Here is a 24320-nt window from a genome sequence, read left to right as displayed (position 1 = left end):
CTGTCCTGTTTCTAGCAGGCAGGGGTGTGTGCTGTGCGGTGTCTTGTGTGTGCCCCCTGCCCCACCCCAGTCCCACTGACTCTCTCCCCTGTGAGGAAGGTGAGTTAATTGCCTGCTGTTTACTTTCTCCCAGTCCATCAACAAAGCCATGGAGAAGGACCACGAAGAATACAACATTGGGGTCCTGGACATCTATGGCTTTGAGATATTCCAGGTAAGGCCAGTTTGAATAATCACTGATGACAAAAGGTGATGAATTTCCCATGGTGTGCTGGAAATACTTCTCAGCAATGGAAAAAAAAAAAAGAAAGAAAGAAAGAAAGAAAACGCCAGTCTGGTTCATTTTTGCCTTCCTGAGTTCTTTATGTACCTTTACCAAATTAGTTTCTCCTCCATCTAAATTTTGCTTCTTTCTACTGATGAATCCATCCAGTGTTTCTGCTGAAGCTTTTCACATTGAGACATTTCACGAAATCACTAAGAAATGACTTTTAAATGATTGTTCTGAATAATTGCAGGAAAGTCTTTTTTTTTTTCCTTCCAGAAAAATGGCTTTGAACAGTTTTGCATCAATTTTGTTAATGAAAAATTACAGCAGATTTTTATTGAACTGACATTAAAGGCGGAACAGGTAAGCACTCGCTCTTCCTCTGCTGTTCTATTTCTGATTTGTCTTAAAAGGTATAGATTTCTCTTTCGATACTAGACTCAGATTTCACTCTGGTATTAGGAAACATACCTCATAAAGCATTGTGGAGGAACCATTTGCCATTGTGGATCTGAGTCTGTGAACTATAAATACCATCTGTCACATTTTCTTTCTCCTGCAGTGCCCGGCCCTGCAATGTCAGGCTAATGACTGGCTGTTTTTACTACTCTGTGACTCATTGGCCGGGTGGAAAGTGGAGCCCCATCCCAGCCCCGTGTCTGTGCAGATGCCCTGCTCCTAAGGAACTATGCTGCTCGCAGATTCACAGCCCTCCCAGTCTTCCCTAAAAGTAAATGCATTTTTAACAGAGCTGACATGTTAGTCCTTGTTTGAGGGACCAGTCTTGCTTATGGTTCCTTCTAAAAGTTAGGCATATGGTGCTGGGGATTTAGCTCAGTGGTTCTTCCACCTGTCTCACAAGCGCAACGTCCTGAGTTCAATCCCTGGTACCCCCCCAAAATTTTTTTAAATAAAATAAAAATTAGATATAGTTGCCACTTTATTCTGGATGCCATATTGTTTTCAGTGGCATCCTAATAAAGTACAGCCTGGGTGGCATAAAAGAGCAGAAATTTCTTCACTCGCATCTCTGGAGCGCAAGCCTGAAGTCAGGGATCATGTTCCCTCCAAAGGCTCTAAGGAGAATCCTTCCTGGAGCCCTAAAGTTCCTCCTCTTCCAGCTGCCGGGGGCTCCGAGCATGTCTGGGTTGTGATGGTATCACTCCAATCTCTGCCTTCTCTTCTCTGCTTCTCTGGGACTAAACTTTCCTCTCCCGTCTTTTGTAAAGTTGCCAGTCTTTGGATAACCCTCCACCCCCAGTACAGGATGATTCGTTCATGAGGTCCTTAGCAAATGACATCTGCAAAAACCCTTTTTCCAAACCTCATCTGCCCAGGTTCTGGGTGGACATGAAATTTGCGAGGATTCTGCTAATGCCTCCTCCACCCCATACGCCGGGGTAGTTTTGGGGCTGTTTGACTGTGGAAGTGTTGTCTCTACTTCAGAGGCACCAGTGAACACCGGGTGCCTCTGTACCCCGGGCTCCCAGCCGTTTGCTGCTGCAGAGTAGACAGCCGAGGAGAGTGTGGTAGAGACTGGGGTGGCAGCAGCTGGGTCAGTAACTGTGCAGGGCATCGCTCAGAATGGATTTCCAGGTGGTGCAGTGGACGTCTATGGGGAATTTTGAGCAGGAAATGATATGATCTGTTTTGTGTGCTAGCGAAGATTGGTGTGGTTCTGTAGAATGGAGTGAGTCGGAGGAAAAAAAAACTTGATAGGAAGTTTAAGTATCAGGTAAGAGTCTCCGATGGAGAATTGAGCAAGAAGCAACGCAGCCTTGGGCCATAACAGGAGATAGAGTTAGAGACACAGTAAGAGGTCATCGGACCCTGCATATATTGTGCAAACTAAAGCCAGCAGGGCTTGCTCAAACTAATTAGCAATAAGCTAAGAAGGGAAGTGTAATCAGGCATGATTCCTGGCTTTGGAGCTAGAATAACAGGGTCAGTGACTATTTGCTGGAAGGTAAGTTTAGAAGACGGGGCATACGGAATCCTGACTTCTCTGAATATGAAGTTTGAGAGGAAACTTAAATTTCCACCTGGAAATTTTAATACAGGGACTATGTGTAAGTCTGAGCATCAAAGTTCAACCTGAAGAAATACAGTTCAAGGGTCATAACATAGTGTCAGTTAAAAGCCTTAGATGGAAGTCACTTAAGAAAAGAGGGCTGACAGAAACAAGTTGGCTCAGAAATTGGGCCCTGAGACTCCATCATTTGTCAAAGTCTGGGAGGAATAGGAAACCAGGACAGTGTGGCACTCACATTAAATGAGCAGCTAATCTAAATGAGAAAGCCTCTTTTTTCAGTTCCCATGCTCCTCTGTAGTATTGTCCTATGTTACAGCCACAGAGGGTTTGTTTTCCATTAAACTGGACATACTAGGTAATCCATACAGGTTGTGTGGTAGCAGTTTTGTAGGGATCCAACTAAATGTGAAAATCACCAAGCTCTGAAATGTTCTTTTCCTATCACCTCTTAGAAGAGAAGACGTGAAAGTTCTCAGTCTTTGTTGAGGGGTTTGTGTGTCCCCCGGCCCTCACCATGGTGATCTTTGTTGGTTTCTGGTTTCCCTCCTACAGGAAGAGTATGTCCAAGAGGGGATACAGTGGACACCCATTGAGTACTTCAATAACAAAATCGTGTGTGACCTCATAGAGAACAAAGTTGTGAGTATTTATTTGGCGTGTTTCTCTGATCATGGCTCACAGATTTACATTGTTTTCTCTCTGTAATTGTTTTAGAACAAGCAAATTAACTACTCTCATTTGCTGAGAAATTTAACAATTACATTTGCTTTGTGTGTATGTGTATATATGAAAACAGAACAGTTGGGCTTTTTTTCTCTCTTATAGTAAACATGAATGTATCTGCATAAAGTGTTACTGTGAACGGAAGTAGTTATTGAGCCCTAGAAGAGAGCTGTCACACTTTCATCCTTGCGTGTAAAGAGCCATAAAATGGACCCTGCCTTCTGGCTCAATTATTATAGCTTCTAGGTCTGTAGCTCTTGGAAATGATGCAAAAGGAAATGAAAATCACGGAGATAGAGGTCTCTGAAAGGACCGTTTCTCCCTCAAAGAGCCAAAAGCTGGAAACTGTAAAGGCATCCAAGACAGCTCGGTCATTAAATAAACTGCAGCGTGTCAGCAGGGAAACGATAGTGAAGAAAACTATATAAGACATGGGGAAATTGATTAAATAGTGCTCGGTGGAAAAGCTAGCTCACCGTAGCAGAGCATACACACCAAGTAGCCATATAAGCGAAGTCTGTAGATAACAGGCGGAAAGAGAACATTAAGAAAGGAGTTAGGGTCAAAGGGAAATGTATTCTGGGCTCATTCAAGTCAGCCCGGTAGGAATAGGCGTGAGGAAATAATGATCTGTGCTTGGCTTTGGTAAAACCAGAGAAAGCTCACAGATTCTGAGGAAATGGACTTTTTCTTCCTCTTTAGATCTTGGTGGTAACTGGCCCTTTGGGTCTTTTTAAGTTATTCCTGCCTGAAGGGGGAGGCTCACTTTCAAGATGGTATCGTAGTCTAGGAAGTGGTGTCCTTGGGCAAGAAGCGACCCGAGTGGCCCTGTATCCTCTGGAAGAGTCACTGGCTGCGGCCTTGCCTTCTCGCTGCCCCCAGAACCCTCCTGGGATAATGAGCATCCTGGACGACGTGTGCGCCACCATGCACGCTGTGGGCGAGGGGGCTGATCAGACGCTGCTGCAGAAGCTGCAGATGCAGATTGGGAACCATGAGCACTTCAACAGCTGGAACCAAGGCTTCATCATCCACCACTATGCCGGCAAGGTTAGGCCTGGGGCCGGCATCGGCGGGAGAGGGAATGGGCGGGCCATGGAATGCCTGCCTGTGTTGAGGCTTTGTGTCTGAGGTCCCTTCCTTCCCCTCCCCTCCCCTTCCCTTCCCTTCCCTTCTACTGAGAATCAAACTGAGGACCTTGCGCTTGGAATGCAGGCACGGCACCACTGAGCTAAATCTCTGGTCCTGAGATCTGTGTTCTCATGAGGCGAGAGAGACCTACATCCATAAGCCTCCTGTACTGCATGCATTCAACAAGCAGGACCTAGGAAGCATTTCAGGAAGAAAAACAAAATACTGTTTATACTGTGTATTTTTAAAGCATGAATCACCCTGGTACATGCAGTAACTGCCGAAGGGGTGGATTTTTATCTTGACCCTGGCTGTAATCACAAGCTTGATTCCTGGGCTGCTGTGCCTCCTGGGAGTGTAAATCAGGACCAAGGGCTCACTCTGTTGTGTGTTCTCTAAAATGCTTGACTGTTTGGTGATTACGGGGGCCAGGTGTGCACGTAAGCTGAGGTCATGGCTCTTAGGGGCTTCCTGGTCCTGTGCAAGTCACTGGGCTCATCTTTCACCCCAGCTGGTCTCTGGTAACCAGGTTTCCTTAGTATGAGTTGCTGCCCAGATGGCTGCAAATTTGATAACCATTTCTGGGGAAAATTGTTCTGCGTCTGATGATGTGGCCCTTTCCAATGGGTGAACGAGCTTGAGGAGTTTGGTTTTAGCTAAAATTTGGGGAAGTTCCTTGTGGATCCAGTGAAGAAAGGGCCTGTGGTCTCGAGAGCTGGCATCCCGGTCCCATCATCAGGGCCACCAGGCAGCATGTGGCAGCCTTCACCAGCTAACACAGCCTTCGGGGACTGCTCATGGTGAAGGTCCCAAGTGCTACCTCTGGATATAAAACACTTCCTGGTGGGGCTAGCCATACAGATGTGGATTTTTATCCAGATAAATACATAAAGGATACAATCCGCTCTCTCCTCATTCTTGGCGCAGGTATCCTATGACATGGACGGCTTCTGTGAGCGGAACCGGGATGTGCTTTTCATGGATCTGATCGAACTCATGCAGAGCAGTGAGCTGTAAGTCCCTCACCTCATCTGCTACGTGGTGTAGGTTTAAATGTGCAGTGTCACAGCTAACAGAGGTGGCTCTGGGATGGTTGACATTTTGCTCCTTTGAACTGTTGGGTCTGGTTGATGATTTTGGTTTTTCCAAAACTGCTTTCGTTATTCCAGTCTCAGCCTCTCCCTATCTATGCTCCTAACACTTCGGTCCCCAAATTCCAAGCGCCAACTATATGCTGGCTGCGTCACTCTCAGCATTGTTGCCAAGGAGAAGTGACCATAGTGGGTGTGGGTTAGGCTGGCCCTTTCTGCCCATGTAAGAGTGGAGCGGTCTGGTTCTCTGACACTTTGTTCAAAAAACAAAAATAAAAGAATTTCCCATCATCGCTTCGTGGCTGACAGCTTAACAAGACCCGAGTCCCTGACACGCTTGGAAACCCATGAATTCTGGGACTCCCAGATGCTGCCTGAGCTACAGGGCTGGAATAGCAGGGCCCTCACTCCCCAGGACGCAGGAGGTCTCAGGACCAGCCTGGTGTCCCTTCCTTCGTCTCTGCAAAGCTTCCTGAGATCCTGGGTCACCCGTACATGCCAGGCCAGTGGAATGTCACCCAGCCTTCCCGCTCTCAAAATTCTTTGAGTTCCCTCCAAATCGGGGATTCCCTTCCCACCCTCTCTTTTTTCCCCTGTCCGAATATCCAGGTTGGCTTCTCTCATCAATAGCAGCAGTCCCAGTAACTTTCTCAGAAAACCCTGACTGCCAAGAAAGAAAAGTTTCCTTTTCAGGAGCATTTCACAACCTTTAACTCTCTGCTTTGACACCCTGTCCTCCTTCCCCGCTTTGCCCGCGTTTCCTCGAACTCACATCAACTCTTGAGATGTTGGATGTCTTTTCATTCAAAACACACAAAATCAATTTGCTCTTCTCTGAAAAGGTCAGGTAAACCGCAACTCCTGGCTTGTGGGTTTGGTAGCAGCCAGGTGAACACTGGCTTCCAGAGATTGTTTTAAATTTTCCATGTTCCTGCCAAGTTCAGGAGCTGCTCATGGTTCTACATAAACACCCATCATGTAGACATGGACGTGGCATGCTGTTTTGTTAATGTATTTTGCTGCAAAAAAACCCAAAAACCTGCAATTACAAATTACCAAATGAAAAGTGGATTGCTGGGGAGACTTCCTGGAAATTCGAAGATGCCCAGAAAGTCTCTTAGGAGGAAATGAGTGTCAGATCGCCACGTTACGTGGATTGCTTCCTTTACTCGGCCAGTTAGAAATACTCAGGAAGCACTTACTGCACAGCAGCCGTCAGATACCAGGGGCACGAAGGTGACTGTTGCTGTCCCTGCCCCGTGTACCATTAGAGGGGCGGGTCAACACAGGTGGCCCAGCTAGAGCTGGAAATGAAGCGTCTGCGGCAATTCCCCTCTCAGAAGCACTTTGTCGCTGTTTTCTGGGTGGGAGTGGGGACAGTCTATCGATGGCATCTAGTGAGGTCAGATCCCTCGTACAGGACAGCGCCACACCTGACCCTAGCAAACCGTTCTCCTGCCGTGACTTGGTGTGCCCGGGTTCAGAACTGTGCTGTATATCCAAGCAGCATTTCCCACAATCCCGAGCTCCGGGTGCCCTGTCATCTTGAGAGCCCACAGTGGCTTCTGTCAAGTTCTTCAGTCCAGCTGGGCCTCAATTCCACAAGGAGGGACGTTCAAAGGCAGAGTTTGAAAACATTCCTCAGGCAGAGAGTCTGAGCTGCTCCTGTCCTGGAACTCTGTCTTTGTGTCTTCTGTCTGCGGACCATTTCCCGGGGCATATGTGCTGGCTGTGAGTCAAGATGGCCTGCCTTCAGCCAGGGTTATGTGCTGTGGACGGTGCTACGCCCCAGTCTCTGGAGAAGCAGGCTTTCCTCCCTCAAGGTCCTTGCACGTTGCTAATCCTTTCTCTTTCTCCTCTGCCAGACCTTTTATAAAGTCTTTATTTCCTGAAAATCTGCAAGCTGACAAGAAAGGACGCCCAACTACTGCTGGAAGCAAAATAAAGGTTAGTTCTATTTGGGGACCTTTATAGATTCTTACAACGTCTAGGGCTCCAGGCAGAGGGCCGTGTGATGCCAGGCCTGGTAACAGAGATACCCACAAGTACTAGTGCTGCTTGTGAAAGGGTCACAGGATGTAGCTGCATTTGCCATGACTCCTCTGAAATCCCAAAAGGATATTTAGCATCTCAGAGGTTAATAGTCAGCAGATGAGAATCAGCTCCTAAGAGGAAATGGCTTTAAACTGAATCTGGAAAAATTTATGTTAAACTAGCAGAGAAATTTTGTCATTTGGAACCATTTTTTGGATACTGATGACAGTTTTCTAGGCCAGGCCCCTGACCCGCCAACCAGAGAACATTACTTGCCTGAAATTCGGTTTCGTCTTGTAGGGACGATTTATGCTTGCCTCCTCCCCGGGTCTGGCTGTGAATCGCATGTGTCTCAGAGTCAGAAGGAATCCTTCGTGTCTTCAGGAGTCCCTGTGGACAGAGCTCTCTCCGAGCCATTGTGTGATGAAATTCAGTTTCCTTAATTGCATTCTGTGTGGAGAGGTTGTGCACACTTCTCCACACAGAATGCAATTAAGAAGCCTGAAATTCACAGGGCTTTGGTGGTTCCATTGCCCATGTTCAAATCTCTAGCTTTTACTCTCCGTATGATTGCCAGCTTGTTACTTTACTCCAGGGCTTCTTTTGCTTATCTGGAAGATGGAGATCTTAGTGCCTATCTCAAGGGGAGGCTGTAATGATTAAATTCAATAATTCATCGAAAGCATTTAACACAGTGCCTGAAACGTATTATGCACAAAATGTTGATGACTTCCTCTTATAGTCTGCTGTGCACACACACACCCTGTGCTTGTTTGACTGTTTACTTCTACATGCACACTTTCACATGTTTGGGCTAGGTCCCGTCTGCGGTGTCCATTCCTCCGTGTTCTCTGTGTGCAAATCTGTCCTGGAAAACCCAGCCCCACTGATACCGGGATTGTCACTGTTGGTTCTCCTTTCAAGCTATCTCTTCTCCAAGTGTTTCATGTGTGGAGACTGCCTCTCTAGCATCTGGCAGGCTTGGGGGCAGAAAGCCTGACCAGAGGAAAGGAAGCAATCAGTGAAAGCTCACAGCAGTAAAATTCCAAACAGGAGGCATCTTTGGGTTTTGTGGGAGAAGTCAGATGCGAGTTGGTGTTTTGGTTTGTGGGTCTTTTTGTTTGTTTTTGCTTTTTTAAAGAGCAAGTCTGAGTCTCACTGTGTTGCCCCAGCTGGCCTTCAGCTCCTGGGCTCAGCTGATCCTCCTGTCCTGCTTCAGCCTCTGAGTAGCTGGGACTATAATGTATGCCACTGTGCCCGACTTTGCAAGCTGGGCTCAGAGCTGGCAGGTAGTGCTGACATGAGGAGATCACATCCAGAGAGCTGGAGAAATGTAGTAAGTCTCAGGTGGTCACTGGGTTGAGTTTTTTGGTGCAGACTGCAGATGACATTTCCATGAGGCTCGGGCATTCACGCCCACATGATGTTTGTGACTCATGCCTTCACTTCGGGGTCCTGGATGAGGGTTAGCTCTGGGCTGCGACGTCTGATCATGAGACTGTCACGTTCAGACTCCAGGGCCCCGATCACCCGGGTTGCGATGACTCACTTTCAAGTGGTGTGGATTATAGACTGTACAGAGGAACAAGGAGTGGACAGGGCTCCTTTTCTCCTCCTTTGGAGATTTGTTTCCTGTCTTTTCTTCACTTTTGCCTCTAGGATGACAAAATCTGGGCCATTTCCTGGGGAGATCAGCTAAAGCAGCTAGCTTATGCCAAGGCATGGGAGTGTGTCTTTCAGCCCGTTCAGCCTCTGTGGGGAGCTGTACCCGTCCTTATGTCTGCCTGGGGGTGAACCAGGAGGGGAAGCGCCTCTCTTCCGTGATACCTCGCAGGAAGCCGTACCTGCCTCTTGTACCTGCTATAACCACAGCATTTTGCAGACGTCCCCAAGTGTCCTTTTAATGATATCCCCAAGTGTGTGCATAGGATGTCATCCTGAATTCCTTGAAAAATAAATTTTATATTCAAGGTAGTTTTACTGTCGGACATTTCACATTCTAATTATTTAAAAATTTAAAGCTCATGTATACTATAGAATCTAGAGTGTTTAGTCAGAATACTCATTTGGTGAATTCCGCATTAACTTGATTATGAATCAAAGTGTATGTATTTCACACTTGATTCGGAGATTTCCCTAAATTTCCTTCTCTGGCTAGAGGAGGTGGATACTGAAATAAAGAGTGAAAGATTGATGCTGGGGGAAAGCAGAATCAAGTCCAAGGTGACCAGGCTGCAGCCTGACCCAGTGAGCTGGGATGCCATGGAGGGCTGGGGTCCTGGCCCGCCCTGTGTCATCTCCTCCACCCTTCGGATTAGGGTATCAGAGACCTTCTGCTTTAACCCACCCGCGTGTCATTTGGAAACAGACACTGAGGCCTAGCAGAGCCCAGTGACTTGTTGCACCCCGAGCTCCTAACCGAGCTGGCTGCCCGCTCAGGCCTGTGTCCTCCGTCCAGAGGGCAAGAGCTCTGTCTTCACCTGCCCTGTTCTCAACGTCCACCCTGTTTTCCATACACCAACCCCGCTTCTGTGGATCGAGTGTCATCCGTATCTTTCTGTCCCGACTTCGGGACGCCTCGAGAGCTAACCCAGTTACTGCTTCATAACCACCTAGTGAAGTTCAGGGTTACTGTGATAGCTGAGGTGTTTTTTCTGTTGATGGGATTAATTGTTCCGCCACCTTACTCACCCGATACAGCCATTTCTGCCACAGTGAGTCCGTACGTACCTGTGTTAGGAAGGAGAGTGGCACTGTGGTGGAGACATGGGCTTGGGTTCTTAAAAGCAGGCTCTGTTGTTTACAAATGGTATCATCTCAAGCCACCCTTTGTTCCCGTAAGGCCCAGTTTTCTCAAAAAAACCAGGACTAACAGTATAGCTTCTGCTTAGGGCTGGTGAGACAACCCGAGATAACCCACTTGTGTCCCCCACCATCCGTGTCCAGTGACTGCTGTTGGTGACATTCTGACCCGGAACTATACCGAGTGCCCCAAAAACTGAAGTCGGGTCATCTTTGGTGCTCTCTTACGGGACAGTGAGAAGATGGCACGCTCTTAAATGCTTCGGGGGCGCGAAGAATGTGCGGTTATTCTTGGAAACTAAAAGATGTAATGAAACAAAAGATTAGAATCCAAAGTGAAAAGGTAACAAATTAAGTTTGGAGGCTTGAGAAGGCTTTGTTCTAAGTCCTTCCGCGGTCCCTCTCCACCGTCACCCTCCCTTCGCGGAGATCATCAGATGTGCTTTCAAGGGCCGAGCTCCCTCACCCCAGCAGGCGGGGGGACGAGCTGCTCCATCGAGGCCTTGGCTTCAGTGAGGGAGCCTCTGCAGCTCTGGCCCCATTGCAGGCACTGCAGAGCGTGCTGTCCTCTGCCCATCAGCAGAGTTTAAGTCGCCAGTGCGTGTCTCGCCTGGGATCTGCCCAGTGGCTTTTCTGGAGGGTTTCAGGTTTCCCACACCCATGACAACAGCCAAGCCCTTGCCCAGAGCTGGCTGGCGGTCGGAGGCGCGTCCCTTCTGCTGACTCGGATGGTTCTCGGGCTTTGGAGATGGCGTTTTGCTATTTTCCTTTAGAGGTTTTCTCTCAGCGCTTGGCGGGAGAGTTGTGCCGGGGCCACCTCCTCGGGCCAAGGGTGTGCACCGCTGTGTGGTGGGAATGCTGATGGGAACCGGCTCTGCTCTGCAAACACAGTGTGAGGTTTTGATGAGCTGAAACCCGTCCTAAGCACTTCTGGCTTCACAGATGTGGTTCTGTCTGCTTGAACTCAGTGCTCTTTCGGGTACTGAGTGCGTACGTAATAATAAATGATTCTCTGGAATAGCTTAGCTTCACGAAGAAGTTGTCTACCAGAAGACAGTCAGATCTTCAGGCTCATAAAGGGACACAGGAAAAAGAAGAATGAAAGGGTATAGGTGAAGTTTCTAAATTCTGAGATTTTATAGGTCTCACTCCTTTAACTTGAGTTTCCATTATTTCAGTCGGATGAGTCTTCGATTGCATCGCCAGCAAAGAGAATGTAGGGAAATTTGAGATTTTTATCCTTGCTCATAATTTTTAAAAAATTAATGAGAACAGTGAATTTGCAAAGGGCTTCAATCAATATAAAGTAATTTGTTAGTCAATGACATGATTCCTTGTACCCCATGAAAATAATTGTAGTGAAGACTTACTTGGCTTTTTTTGTTGTTGGTTTTTGGGGTTTTTTTTTTTTTCTTTTTGCATTTTCCTTATTGCTTTATTTTTTTAGCTTTATTCCAAATGCTTTCAGCAAACAGATTTCCAAGCCATTTAAGAGGGATAGAATCATCGTCAAAGTCAGCAGAGCCTCACGGGCATTTTGTAGCCCTGACTCCGGCTTCGTGAACACTGCCACCGAGATGAATGTGTAGCTGTTTCCACACTGGAGTCTCACACACCTCCTTGGCCGGTCGGTCTGCTTCAGAAACTCTGCGCCTCTAACTGGTGTCGTTCTTCCTGTCTAGAAACAAGCCAATGACCTCGTGAGCACCCTGATGAAATGCACACCGCACTACATCCGCTGCATAAAACCAAACGAAACCAAGAAGCCCCGAGACTGGGAGGAAAGCAGGTACAGTTCCGAGGGAGGGTGGGAGGGGCGGTCGGCTTGGGGGCTGCATGGCCTCCTCGAGCCCTGCCCAGGGGACGCCTCCTGCGTCCTGGGCAGGAGCAATTTGAGAATGAAGCCAGTGTATTTCTTTCCCCCGTTGTCTTCTAAAATGTTAACAGGGCCCTTCGGTTCAGAATTAACAGTTTATAATGCCCATCTTGGCCAGTCCCGGAGCTAGTGAAAAAACAAAGCAAAACGTTATGGTTTTCAGATTAGCTTGAGGCTGTGTGGAGTCTTGGGCTCCTGACTGGCGGCCTCGCACGCATAGCTTGGGTTTGTGGAGAGGACCTAAGGCCATGGCAGAGCAAGCTGCCAGTCACTGGGGCTCAGGGAGATACCGGGCGTCCTGGGGGTCTGGGATTCCTCCTGGGCACCACGTGGCCAACAGGAGATCCACGGGGGTGGGGGCAGTGAGCCTTCGCGCCCTGACTGCTGGGGAGACCCAGGTTGCTGGTCCTGGTGCAGCTGGCACTAAGGGACCCGGCTGCATGACAGCATGGGGTGCTGAGCTGAGCGGTGGCACCTCCAGCTTTTGACAACTCGTACCCTTAGGTGGTTATGGTCTTGCTCTAGGTCACTTTAGTCCTGGGTCTCTGGTCCACCGTGAGCATCACTGTCAGGGCTTTGACACTTTCAGCGGCTCTCCTGTTGGCTTGGGCTTCCTTGGGTCTCCCCTGTCATGAGTGCTCGCTCTCGTTCGTCAGCAGCTCCTTTGCGCCCGGGAATGGGGCCATTCTTTCTTGGTCATTCCCCTGGATGTTCTTAATTTGTGTCCTGCTTTTCTTTGTTTTTGTTATGTTACCTTGTGTTGATTTGAGACAGGGTCTCTCTGTAGTTCAGGCTGGCTTTACACTCACTGTGTAGTCCTCCAACTTGCAGTGATCCTCCTGCCTCGGCTTCCTGAGTGCTGGTATTACAATGCGCCACCGTGCCTGCTGTCCCTTGCTTTTCTAAACCATGTGACTCAGTTTCTCCTGTGAGGCCAGGACAGTAGCAGCACTGTCCTCCCCACCCTCCTAAGATTCTGAATGCTTCTCAGGCTTGAGTTGGGAGTCAGGAGCTCCTAAAGGACTGTTAAAACCTATACTGGGGGCCGGGGATTTAGCTCAGCGGTTCGGTGGCCTGACTTGCAAGCGCAAGGACCTGAGTTCAATCCCCAGTACCAAAAAAAAAAAAGCAAAAAACCTATACTGGGGGCCGGGGATTTAGCTCAGCGGTTCGGTGGCCTGACTTGCAAGCGCAAGGACCTGAGTTCAATCCCCAGTACCAAAAAAAAAAAAGCAAAAAACCTATACTGGTAAGGCCAGGGATTAAGCTCAGTGGCGCCCTGCCTGCTTCACAAGTGCAAGGTTGTGAGGTCCTGAGTGCGATCTCTGGTACGGGGTGCGGGGGTGTGCTACAGTGCTGATCATGCTCCCTGACTTTCTGACTGAACTTTAAAAACCTCCAGTGGTGCTGGTGGTGATGCCACAGGCACCCCACTCTGAAAGCCACGGGTTTCAAGCCAGGAGCTGGACCGGGATTTGGAGTAACTGTCCTGGGGCTGGCCTGCTGTTGGGAACTACAAGGCTCAGCCTGGACTCAGCCTGCCCCAGGTGAGGACCCTCTGAGGTCTGCTCCCGGCGGCCCTCGGCACATTGTGTATCATGCTCACACACACCGCTCCCTCAGAGCCTCTCCAGCACATGCACACACGGTCAGGGTGGTGTCATAGGCAACCTCAGAAACGAACGCCACGTGTCTTGGGAGCAGAGTTATTGCCAAGCGGTGCCTTAGTCCTCGCGTCCCGATTTCACACCGCTCATCTGTTGTTCCTCGCTAAAAACCCTAAATGAAAACATCTCGTGCAATAGCAGCCCGAGCACTCCCCCTTTCCCAAGTCAGGAAAAGCCCCTGTGATCTAGAAATGATGGTAGCTTCTCCTTGGGTATTCCCAGCCCTGGTGCAAAACTTCTCAAAGTCCAAACTGACTTGTTAGAATATCAGAAAATGGAGAAATTAAGATGACAATACATCTTACTCAGTAAACCCTCAGAGCATTTTCTGGTAGTGTTTTCCTTTCCCTCTCACTTCCTTTCCCTTCCCTTCCTTCCCTCCCCTCCGCTCCCCTTATCTGAGTTTCAGCAAAGAACATGACCACACTACACATTCCTGTAAGAAGCTGTTACTTGGGTGTTAAACTGGTCCCATGTAGAATGGACTCACCTATCCTGTGGCCGGCCCCCTGGGATCCCCCTTATTCCAGGTGCAGGTTTATTAGCAGCTCGTTCTACTCTGGCCGAGAGGGTGGAACAGCGTGTCTAGAGAGGCTTACAGGCTCCAGGGACGTCCTGGGCTGAGGGGCTTCCTTATCCCCCGGGTTTATGGAGAACGGGATTTTCCATTTCCTTCCTGGCTGTTGCTCACCCTGAATTCAGAATTGCTGCCCTCCCTCGGGATTTCCCAGTCCTGGGCCGGCTGGCTCCTCCCCAGAGACAGAAATGTCATGCCTGGGGGACAACCAGGTGGGGCCTGGGCCTGATGACAGCACCCCTTGGAGTTGCAGGCATCACTGTGGGGCCTTTGCTGATGGCAAACACTACACGATTTGCTAGACTGATTGTCCTGCTGAAGGCAATTTCTGTAAGAAAATTTCTAGACGGTGGAAGTAGTGATGAATGAGACATTTTGAATGATTCGTGGGCAAAGAACATTTCTGCTTCGACCAATAAGTCGTGCGTGCCTGGCCTCAAAGCTCAGAGTGAAGCCAGAACTGGCAAAAAGTACTTTATAAAGACCAAACATCTGAGATGGGCATTCAGTGTGTGTTTTCCTTAGGCCATTGGTCAATTTTGGATTTGGAAGATGGGGAAAAAGAAAATCACTTATTTTCTTGAATGAGATTTCTGCCCCTTCGTTGAATAGCACTCATGATCCGTCTCGCCCTCCCTCTCCCTACCCTTACCCTGCAAATGTGGATATTGAATATTCATCCACAGGAAGGCTTTTAAAGCATAACTTAGACTGAAGGGGTCGACTTTTCTAGATTCAGCAGACGTAAGACCAGTCAGCCTGAGACTCAGCACCCCGTGCCTCTGACGTCCTGGGGCAGTCAGTGCTCCACCCCTCCCCCTTCCTCTGTCTCCTCCTCCGCTCCCGGCGCAGTGCCTCGGGCCTTTCCCTTCCTTGTGCCTTTACTACCCCAGGGCCCTCTGCCTCCTCTTCTTCCTCCGTGCTGGGTGAGCTCACTCTGGAGAATCCTCCTCCTGCTGTGAAAACTCCAGCTCCTTCCCGGCTGCCCTGTCCTGGCTTACTTCCTGTGCTGCGCAATAACAGCCCAGAACTAAGTGGCTTTTGTGCACAGTATCCAACTAGAGGCTAAGAGCTCAAGGCCCCGCCCTTGTTTTACAGCAGAGGGTACTGAGGCGCAGAGCTGCCCCACAGCGGCAGAGCCCAGGCTGCCCTGAAACCCAGCTCCAGAACCTGTTCCAGCAGGGATCCAGCACTGGCCTCGTTGGTGTCCCCAGCACCGGGCACAGACCTGGTGCACCTGGTGCACAGCGGCATAGCTGGAAATGGTGATTTTCCAGAGAGCATTCCTGGGCAATGGCCGTGAGGGCCTTGCGTGGAATTGGGGTGTGATCTGCCCACTGCCATTTCACACAAGGTCGGGGGCCTGCTCCCTGGAGCCCTTTGTATTTGTCAGAAGTGTTTTGAAAAAATACTGTTTTTTTTCCTGGCTATGGAAGTGTATGCCCATAAACCTAGAACTCGAGAGGCTGAGGCAGGAGGATCACTGTGAGTTTGAGGCCAACCTGGGCTACATTGCAAGATCCAGTATCAAAACAAGAAGGGCCAGGAATTTAGCTCAGTGGCACATTTGAGGCCACTGGGCTACATTGCAAGATCCAGTATCAAAACAAGAAGGGCCAGGAATTTAGCTCAGTGGCACAGTGCCTGCCTGACAAGAACAAGGTCTTGAGCTCCATCCCCAGTACCAAAAAAACAAAACAAAACAAAAATACTATTTTTATTTATAACAGAAATAACAGATACATAGGATTTGTTTGTTTAGAAGTACCAGGCATTGATCCCAGGGCCTTCGCACTGAGCTATGTCCCCAGCCCTTTTTTTTATTCTTTGAGACAGGGTTTTTCTAAGTTGCCTGAGCTGTACTAGAACTTGGGACCCCCTACCTGAGCCCCCATGGTGCTGGGATTGGAGGCAGGTGCCACCGTGTCCTGCTTTTTTATTTTTATTCATTGAATTTATTTACTATAGCACTGTGTTGCTCAGACTCGCCTTGAGCTCCTGGACTCCCATCTTCGCTTCCTACATAGTGGGGACTACAGGCACATGCCGCCGTGCCTGACTGTAGGCTTTTATTTTACTGTCGTTCTCTGAAATTGGTATGTAATGTCGTCCTCCATAGTTGCTGTAGAATTAGTGTATTCCATAGTATTTTGAAATGTACTGTTATCTGAGAGGTCATCTTGATGTCTGCACACTACTGATTATAGTCTTATAAATATGTTTCCCCAGCTTGCAACTGGGGGCTTAGGAGGTGATTGGCCAGAGGCTGGGGGAACCGATTATCTTAAGCTGGGCTCTTGCTATGAACAGATCCATGCATGCTTCCTTTATGACTGGTTTCTTTGATTTGCCATGATGTGTTCAAGAATTCTCCATTCCTGTGTGTTGCTGGGTGACCTCTGTTGTGTGAATAAACCACGTCTCACTTGCTCATTCATTAACCTGCCTCCCAGCCGGGGATTTAGCTCAGTGGTTCCGCCCCTTGCCTCACAAGCACAAGGACTGGAGTTCGATCCCCGGTACAAAAAAAAAAATACAGTAGCAACCTTAACCGCCTCCCTTCTCTGTGTTACAGAGTAAAGCACCAGGTGGAGTATCTGGGTCTGAAAGAAAACATCCGTGTGAGGCGAGCTGGTTATGCCTATCGGCGCGTCTTCCAGAAATTCCTGCAGAGGTGAGGAAAACTGACCCCTGTCTTTTTAATGTACCCACTGAAAGTATGTGATTCAACAGCTTTTTGCATTTTTCCTTTTTGTGCTGGGGTTGAACCTGAACTCCCCCTCCGACCTTAGACCCGCGGCCCTCCCGCCAGTGTTTTCCAGACCCCCGTGTTCTGACGTGTGTGCGCCTCGTCCCCGTGTAGCGGCGTCACTCTCGTGTGTGGCTGCACCCCGTTTCCCTCGGTTGCTCCCTCGTGGCTTGATGAACATCAGTTCTTCCTACTTTTTGGCTATGAGCAATGCTCCGGTGCAAATCCACGTCCACATCTTTGGGTGGACGAGTTTTCGTTTCTCACGGGTTTATGCCCAAGCGTGAAGCCGCTGAATCACCTGGTAGCTGGAAGTTTGACCTTCTGAAGGAGCGCCGCCTTGTTCTGGAGGTGAACGCACCACTTCCGGTCCCACGGCGGTGTTTGCAGCCCCGGCGTGTGCTATCGTGTGACTAACGCTCCTCGTGGCTGTGAAGGGGTGGATTGGCATTTCCCAGATGCAAGTGTGATGTTCATGTGCTTACTGGCCGTTTGTATTTCCTCTTGGGAAAAATACGTGCTAAAGTCCTGTGCCTGAATTTTAGGACTTCGCTTTTTTGTTTTGTTTTGTTAGTTATAATTTTATTCTTTTTGTCATTGCCATGCAGAATATATCAGTAGGGACCAAGGTTCGTTGTGGCGTGTGACCCTCAGGTTCCAGAATTAAGGGTAATTGTGTCTTAGAAAGGGCTGAAGTTTAACTTGACTGAGCGAAGTAACAGTATGAAAACAATTGTAAGAAAATATTTAGCCCTACTTAGGAAATAAGCTTCAAGTATTTAACTTCCATTTTTGTACAACCCATGTTTAAATTTAAACTGATTTTGTTGTTTTGTTGAGATAGGGTCTCCCTATGTAGTTGAAACTGACCTGGAACTCACTATGTAGCCCGAGCTGGTCTTGAACTCACAGCAGTCCTCCTGCCTCAGCCTCCCGAGTGCTGGGATTACAGGCGTGAGCCACCACACCTGGCTTAAACTGATTTTTAATATTTTCTTTGAAGTATACTGGCAGGACCTATACTTAAATGATTCTTATTTTGTGCTGCTTGCGTTTGAAAAGGATAAAACTGAGTGTACTTAGATATGATGCCATCCCAACTTCCCGAATGACTGCACAGTTCCACTGTGCTGTCTACATCTATTTAATTTTCTGTAAGAAATGGGGAAGAAAAAGAAGAAAGTCAAATTTAGCATTTTAGTCAGAAAACAGGATGTAAGGATTTAAAAAAAAAAAGGATGTAACAAAGAAGTAGCCGGCAGAAGTGGGTACTTGACTGCGCTCCTTGAAATCCAGTACTTCTACTGAGACACATCTTTCCCGCGACCCTGTGTCCTGTGCCATGAGATGAGGGTGGCTGAGCCGCCCAGTGGAGGCCCTGAGAAAGGGCCACTCGTTCTGACAGAGGAGAAAGGTGACTCCAGACCTGTTAGACATCAAGCGTGCCGAGTTCCAAGCAGAGGAAGAAGTTAGGAGAGTTTTACTGGAGATCAGGAGAGAGGAACAGCTCCTGGATTTCACAGAGGGGTCCTGAATGGGGTGGCCAGTGAGGCCCTTTGTCGGGGGTAGTTTATACGGCAGAGTCACAATGTGGGACAATGTTGTCAACTGCCAACCACCTGGAGGGTTCCCAGTGCAGCCACTCAGCTAATACTGATCCAACAGGGAAACAGGCCTCACAGCCAGGAACCTGGAAAGAACAAAGGCATTTTGGGAGCGTGTGGAACCAGATGCTCTGGACACCCACCTGGGCCACTGATCCTGATCTGGACTTCCTGAGCCTGGTGGTGCTGATGAAGGAATAATTGCAAGTTACTGTGTATCTGTTAGGGAGGCCGGGAGGCCTGGAGGCCTGGCCTCTGAATCTTTATCCTGAGGCCTTCTTACAGATGCGCCTCCAGTGACAATTCTGATGTCCTTATTTTTGTGCTGACTTCCTCGATGGCCCCGTCCCTCTCTGACTGTACATTAATTTTTCTCTAACTTAGCGGGCTATCATAATTCCATATAATAAAGTCTCATTAACTCAGTTTGCACACATTTGCATTTTCCAAGAATTTTGGAGGTAGGTTAGGCCCTCACTCTTCTCTGAAGTAAAGATCCAGTGTACCAGTAGTATAAGCAGGAGTGTGTGAAGAAATATTCGGGGCAGTGGTAAAATAAATGTACAGAGATCTTGTGGCACCATAGCGCCCTTCGTCTGCTGAACACAACTCGGGGGTTTAGTTGTGAGACTTTGGCCTTTCTTGAGTAGATTGGCGGTGCCTGTTTTGAACAGAGTTTGTCAGCCGTATCTGCTGACCTGCTCTGGGTGATACTCGTGGAGCTGCCCTGTGCATCGAGGGTGTTTCCTGTCCCTTTGTCCTTTACCCACTAGATGCCAGTATTGTACCCCCTCCCCGCTGTGACAGCCAAACGTGTACCCCGCCGTTACCTAACGTTCCCTGGGAGCACACCCAGCTGTGAAGCACTGGCTTAGAGCATCATAACATGTTTTTGCCAAACAGCATTTCTTTGAAAATTGCTTTTTTTGAATTAAGAGGGAAAAAAATCAAAATATACAAAGCAGTGAATTAAAAAGGATTTCTTCCATCTTTCCTAATACAGAACGGTCCGTCCTCCATAGTTCCAAAGGCTCAATTTTTAATTTTTTCCCCCTTCTCCTATTTTTCATGTACTTAAGTCTCTGTTTTTGGCATCCCCAAGTTCTCTCGAGGGTACTGCTTTTAAACAGCGAAAGAACTCCTTCCTCCCACATTATTTTAAAAACCAGCCAGTGAAGCTGACTTACACAAGCTGGTCTGTAAGCCCTGCTCTCTGGGAAAAGCAGAAGGACGAGATCATCTCACGGGAGTATCCTGCACTTAGGGCCAGGGATTTAGCTCAGTGGTTCCGTCACCTGCCTCGTGAGTGCAAGGTCCTGAGTTCGGTCCCCAGTACCAAAAAGGGGGAAAAAACCAGCTATAAGCAGAAAAGGAGTATCCTGTGCCTGGCTTGTCTGAGGGACACTGTAGAAGGGCTTCATTTGCATCATACCCAGACCTCTCCCCGGTGCTGCACACAGTACTTCATGCCGTGCCAAGCACCGCGTGGGCATCGCGTGGCATTTGTTGGATTAACATGATGGTACCACATGGGAAGTTGATTCATGCTAACGTGTGGCTTCAGGTAGGCATGTTCACACTTAGGCTTCTTCTCTCTAATTAGGAAGTAGGGTTTGCTTCTGTCGGAAATTTATGGTATTGGCAGGCAGGGTGTAGCTCTCAGGGGAAGTGGAGAGGATCTCTGTAGTCCTGACCCCTGACCCTTGGGTGCCACTGGTCAGTCTACACCCGACAGCAGCATTTCCAGGAGGCAGAGGGGGGGCCCTGGCTTCTCTCAAGGCCTGGGGCCCTGCTGCCTACACCCAGGTGTGCATGTACCTGGGCCACGCCCCGCGGCTGCGCACCTGCACAGTCCTGTGATCTCTTGTGTGTCTGACATCCCTTACTGTGTTTCTGTCCTCGATAATGTCAGCCTCTGACAGTAATTCTCATGTAGGCGTGTATGGTAGACTGTGAGAATCTTTAAAATAATAGTTACTTCTGAAGCAGTCCATGGCTTATAAGTAATGCCATGATGGAAGAGACAGTTTGAGATTCAAATCCCAGCTCTGACACGTAATAGCTACCCGCTTTCCCAAAAAATAAGACCTAGCAGGAAAATAACCAGCCTTGAAAACTAGACGTCAAAAGCGCCAACCCCAAATCAGCCATCCGTGCCTTACCTGCCATCACTGTTCTCTTGCTAGGCAGCTACTCTGCTGCCATGGGCTGGGCTTCGAAGGTGCTACCTGGATCCCATTAGCTCCCAGACTGGGCAGCCACCTTCAGGGGTTCAGATCTCCTGAGGGGAAGCACATGTTCCCCAAATAAGCACAAACATGACTGTCATCATGAATGACGTTGCAAATGGTGGTCCGTGATCTGAAGGAAAAGCTTTATTTGCTGTGGGAGAAAATAAAGAGGCGATTTGGTGGGGTGTCCTAGAGGGCTCTGGACATGGCTGGGGAGGAGCCAGCAGCTCCGAGCTTAGCGCAGACTGCAGAGGAGACGGCTTGGATGTGGGCATTCGTGTGGCTGCATCCTCCGAGGAGTGGAGTCACCAGAGAGCGAGGAGAAGGGATGCAGAAGCCAGGAGCAGATGGTCGGGCCCTGTGACATTCAGAGACAAAGGCTGGTGCCTCATAAGACCAGCCGCATGCTGTATAGGTGACTTCGTCCAATCCTGCCGTCCTTGTTACGTGCCCTGCAACCCAGGGAGACTGGATTTGAGAAAAGACCATTGCTTCATTTTGCCTGCCAGTTGTCCCTGATGACCTTTAACAGTACTATTTCTAGACAGTGTGAGGGCAGGCAGATTTCCACCAGGAGTTAACGTGGAAACAGTGGACGGGACGGGTGCAGGGAGCCAGGTGGCCCAGCTGGGCTTGATGTTCCCTCCCCATGTGTCCACACAGGTACGCCATCCTGACCAAAGCCACCTGGCCAGTGTGGCATGGTGATGAGAAGCAGGGTGTCCTGCACCTGCTGCAGTCTGTCAACATGGACAGTGACCAGTTCCAGCTGGGCAGGAGCAAAGTGTTCATCAAAGCCCCCGAATCTGTGAGTGCCCGTGCGTTCCTCGCCAGTCCAGCCCTGTGGTTGGCTGCCGCTCCCCATTTCCAGCCACGCTTCAGATGTGAGCCTCAAAGCCCACAGAGCTTTCCCTCGCTCCCAGTCTAAGTGGGTCATTCTCTGCAGCACTGCTGTTGCATGGCTCTCACAGCCACCTTCTTCTGCAGAGCGCTTAGCATGTATAGAAAGGTATTGCTTTTTCATCATTTCGTGTCCCACTGTCTGAACTTTTCTTCTTACCAGGACAAAACACCCAACACCCATAGATTAAAGGAGGAAAGGTTTATTTAAGCTCACAGTTTATAAAAGTCTCAGTCAAGAGTCAGCTGGCTCCAAGGCAGGGCGGCATGACAGAGGAGAAACAGTCCATGGCAGGGTAGGCAGGAGGCAGTAAGTGAGCAGTGAGCCTGTCTTCTTTCTGTCCGTTTTATTCCGTCCAGGCTGTAAACCTATTGACTGGTGCCACCCACACCCAGGGTAGGGCTTCCATTATCTAAACTAATTTAGGTATCACATACCCTTGATCCTAGTAGCACGTACCCATGATCCATCCACCTCCGAAAAGCCCCACCTATGAGCACCTGAGGCTCTGTGGCGACATCTAGATACAAGCCATAACACCCACATGTCTCTCTGCTGCCGCGTGGCAGTCCCTTTGTAGGCAGAAACTTAGCCTGTTTCATATACCGGTGTGTTCCCAGAGCCTTGGACACAAAGTGCCCCTTAGTTACACCCTATGTATAAGCAGAAAGGGCCCTTCTTTGATCTGCAAAGGAAGCTTGGGCAACTCTGTCCTTGTCTGGGTGACAGAACACTCCTTTGACACATAGGCTCAGGTTTCTTCCTGGTGGCAGAGCCAACTTCAGGGCCAGAGTCCTAAGATTGTGCTTGGGGACCATCAGGGAGCCCAGGAAGGACAAGGGAACAGATCTCTGGGTCTCTGGAACATGTGTACTTCCCAGTAAGACAATTGCACGTGCGCGCGTGCACACACACACACACACACACACACACACACACACATACTGTGTAGCTTCTACAGCTTGACTTGGGCAGCCTGGTGAGAGTCCACAGGAAGTTCTGAAGTTCTGCCCTTGTTCAGGAATCATTCCAAGCCCCTTAGTAATTCTGCCTGGTTAGTTCGGGCTATGAATTGAGGATGCTGCTTTTTAAGTTGGGAAATTGTTAGCATTGAGGTCTGGCATTTTCAATTCTTGAATTTCCTGTTATCACAAGATCCCACTTCAAGAGTCAAGAAAACTTGGCAAAATCAGTCATCAGACCAAGGGGGCACAATGGAAAATTATCGTGTTAGTAGAAACCAGAGCACTGAACTTCAGACAAATCCTGGCCTGGCCGTTAGTTTCCTCTCCCAGTCTCTGTTCTTGTCTCCTGGAATGGCCTGAGACTCAGTGCTGCTCTGGCTGTAACTGAATGGCTCTGGGAACTGTAAAGATTATCAAATAAACAGTAGCACCCATCGATAGGACCCGTTTATGAAAAGTTTGTGGTAGCATTTTTCCACTCTGAGCTATTTGTAGCTTTGCAGCAATTTCATTTCCAAATATAAAGTGAAACTGTTGTGTCATGCGCCATCAAGCCACCCACAGGACAATTCCGGCCCTTTCTAAACTGGGATGGAGGGATCTGTCAGTGCACCTGGAGCACTGTAGGTTCTCCCGCGGTTACTTCTCCGCTTGTTAAATGTTCATATGAAATTAAAACAACCTCAATATTTTTCATAGTCTCTTAAAATTCTGATTTAGCTGAGCTTTGAGAATTTAGATCCAGAGCCAAGATTTATTTTTGGGTTTTCTTGCTTTGCTTTCCTCCACGTTGCGTTAATACCATTGCTTGTCTGTCCTTTCTGTTTTTCTTACCCACTCCCGCTCTCTCTCTCCTTTCTCCTCTCTCCTATCCCTTCCCCTTCTAGTCCGTTCTGTCCACATCCAGTGTGACTTACTTGCACAGAAGATAAGTCTCCCGACTTTGCCTTAACTTTCATAGTAAACATGCTGAATTCACAAAGTGACCTACGTACTCTATTTGCTTTAAATATCAACATTGGACAGCAGGCACCAAAGCACTGTTCTTTTGTTTTCCTGTTTTGTGTGTCCACGTTTTTGGTTTTTGTCTTTGTCTGCTGTTCCTGATTTTTAACTTCCTGGGCTTTTGGGGAATACTCGAAAACGCAGCTACTCTGAAATGGTCTGTCGGAAGTTGGGAACTGTTCACTGCCTCATCGTTTCTCTGAGTCACAAGTATATTTTCTGTGACAACTTCAAGTTAGTTCTGGGAAAGAAGGAAACCAGACTTACTCAGAAACCCAACAAACAACGAAAGAAACATCAGTGTTTACTCTCACAACAGGAGACAGCAGGGCTCAGATCTTAACCCTTCTCCCCAGCTGCTCATCACTTGTATCTTCAGCCAGGTTCAGAACAGGCCCCTTTGGGGGCTGGGGATTTATTTAGCTCAGTGTTTCCTCTGCCTGCCTCGAAAGCACAAGGTCCCAAGTGCAATCTCCAGTACCAAAAAAACAACAAAAAAAGAACAGGCCCCTTGAACCTTTGCAGACGCTGCAGGGGGCTGTGGAGATGAGCAGCCTTGGCCTGGGTGTTTGCAGTTTGAAAATATTACTTCTGCCGTGAGGGGCTGTGAGGGGAAGTTGAGTGGTGGGAGTGTGGCTCCTAAAGATAGACCCGGATAAACAGA

At 48.6% G+C, this 24320-nt stretch overlaps 1 protein-coding gene across 3 annotated transcripts in view; it reads left to right on the top strand.

The window, feature by feature from the left end:
* Window positions 1–24320, top strand: part of Myo1e (myosin IE) — a 196498-nt gene that overhangs the window by 146519 nt on the left and 25659 nt on the right. For all 3 annotated transcript variants that reach the window (XM_019210159.2, XM_010641248.1, XM_010641247.1), the window contains 9 exons: window positions 134–214; window positions 545–631; window positions 2853–2939; window positions 3906–4073; window positions 5082–5167; window positions 7111–7192; window positions 11764–11870; window positions 16777–16875; window positions 21449–21593. In XM_019210159.2, the coding sequence (XP_019065704.1) occupies window positions 134–214; window positions 545–631; window positions 2853–2939; window positions 3906–4073; window positions 5082–5167; window positions 7111–7192; window positions 11764–11870; window positions 16777–16875; window positions 21449–21593 (942 nt within the window). The remainder of the gene's footprint in view (window positions 1–133; window positions 215–544; window positions 632–2852; window positions 2940–3905; window positions 4074–5081; window positions 5168–7110; window positions 7193–11763; window positions 11871–16776; window positions 16876–21448; window positions 21594–24320) is intronic.

Source organism: Fukomys damarensis, unplaced genomic scaffold, assembly GCF_012274545.1.
Source record: "Fukomys damarensis isolate Sample0158 unplaced genomic scaffold, DMR_v1.0_HiC HiC_scaffold_25, whole genome shotgun sequence".
NCBI lineage: Eukaryota > Metazoa > Chordata > Mammalia > Rodentia > Bathyergidae > Fukomys > Fukomys damarensis.
This window is presented reverse-complemented; position numbering and strand designations above follow the sequence as displayed.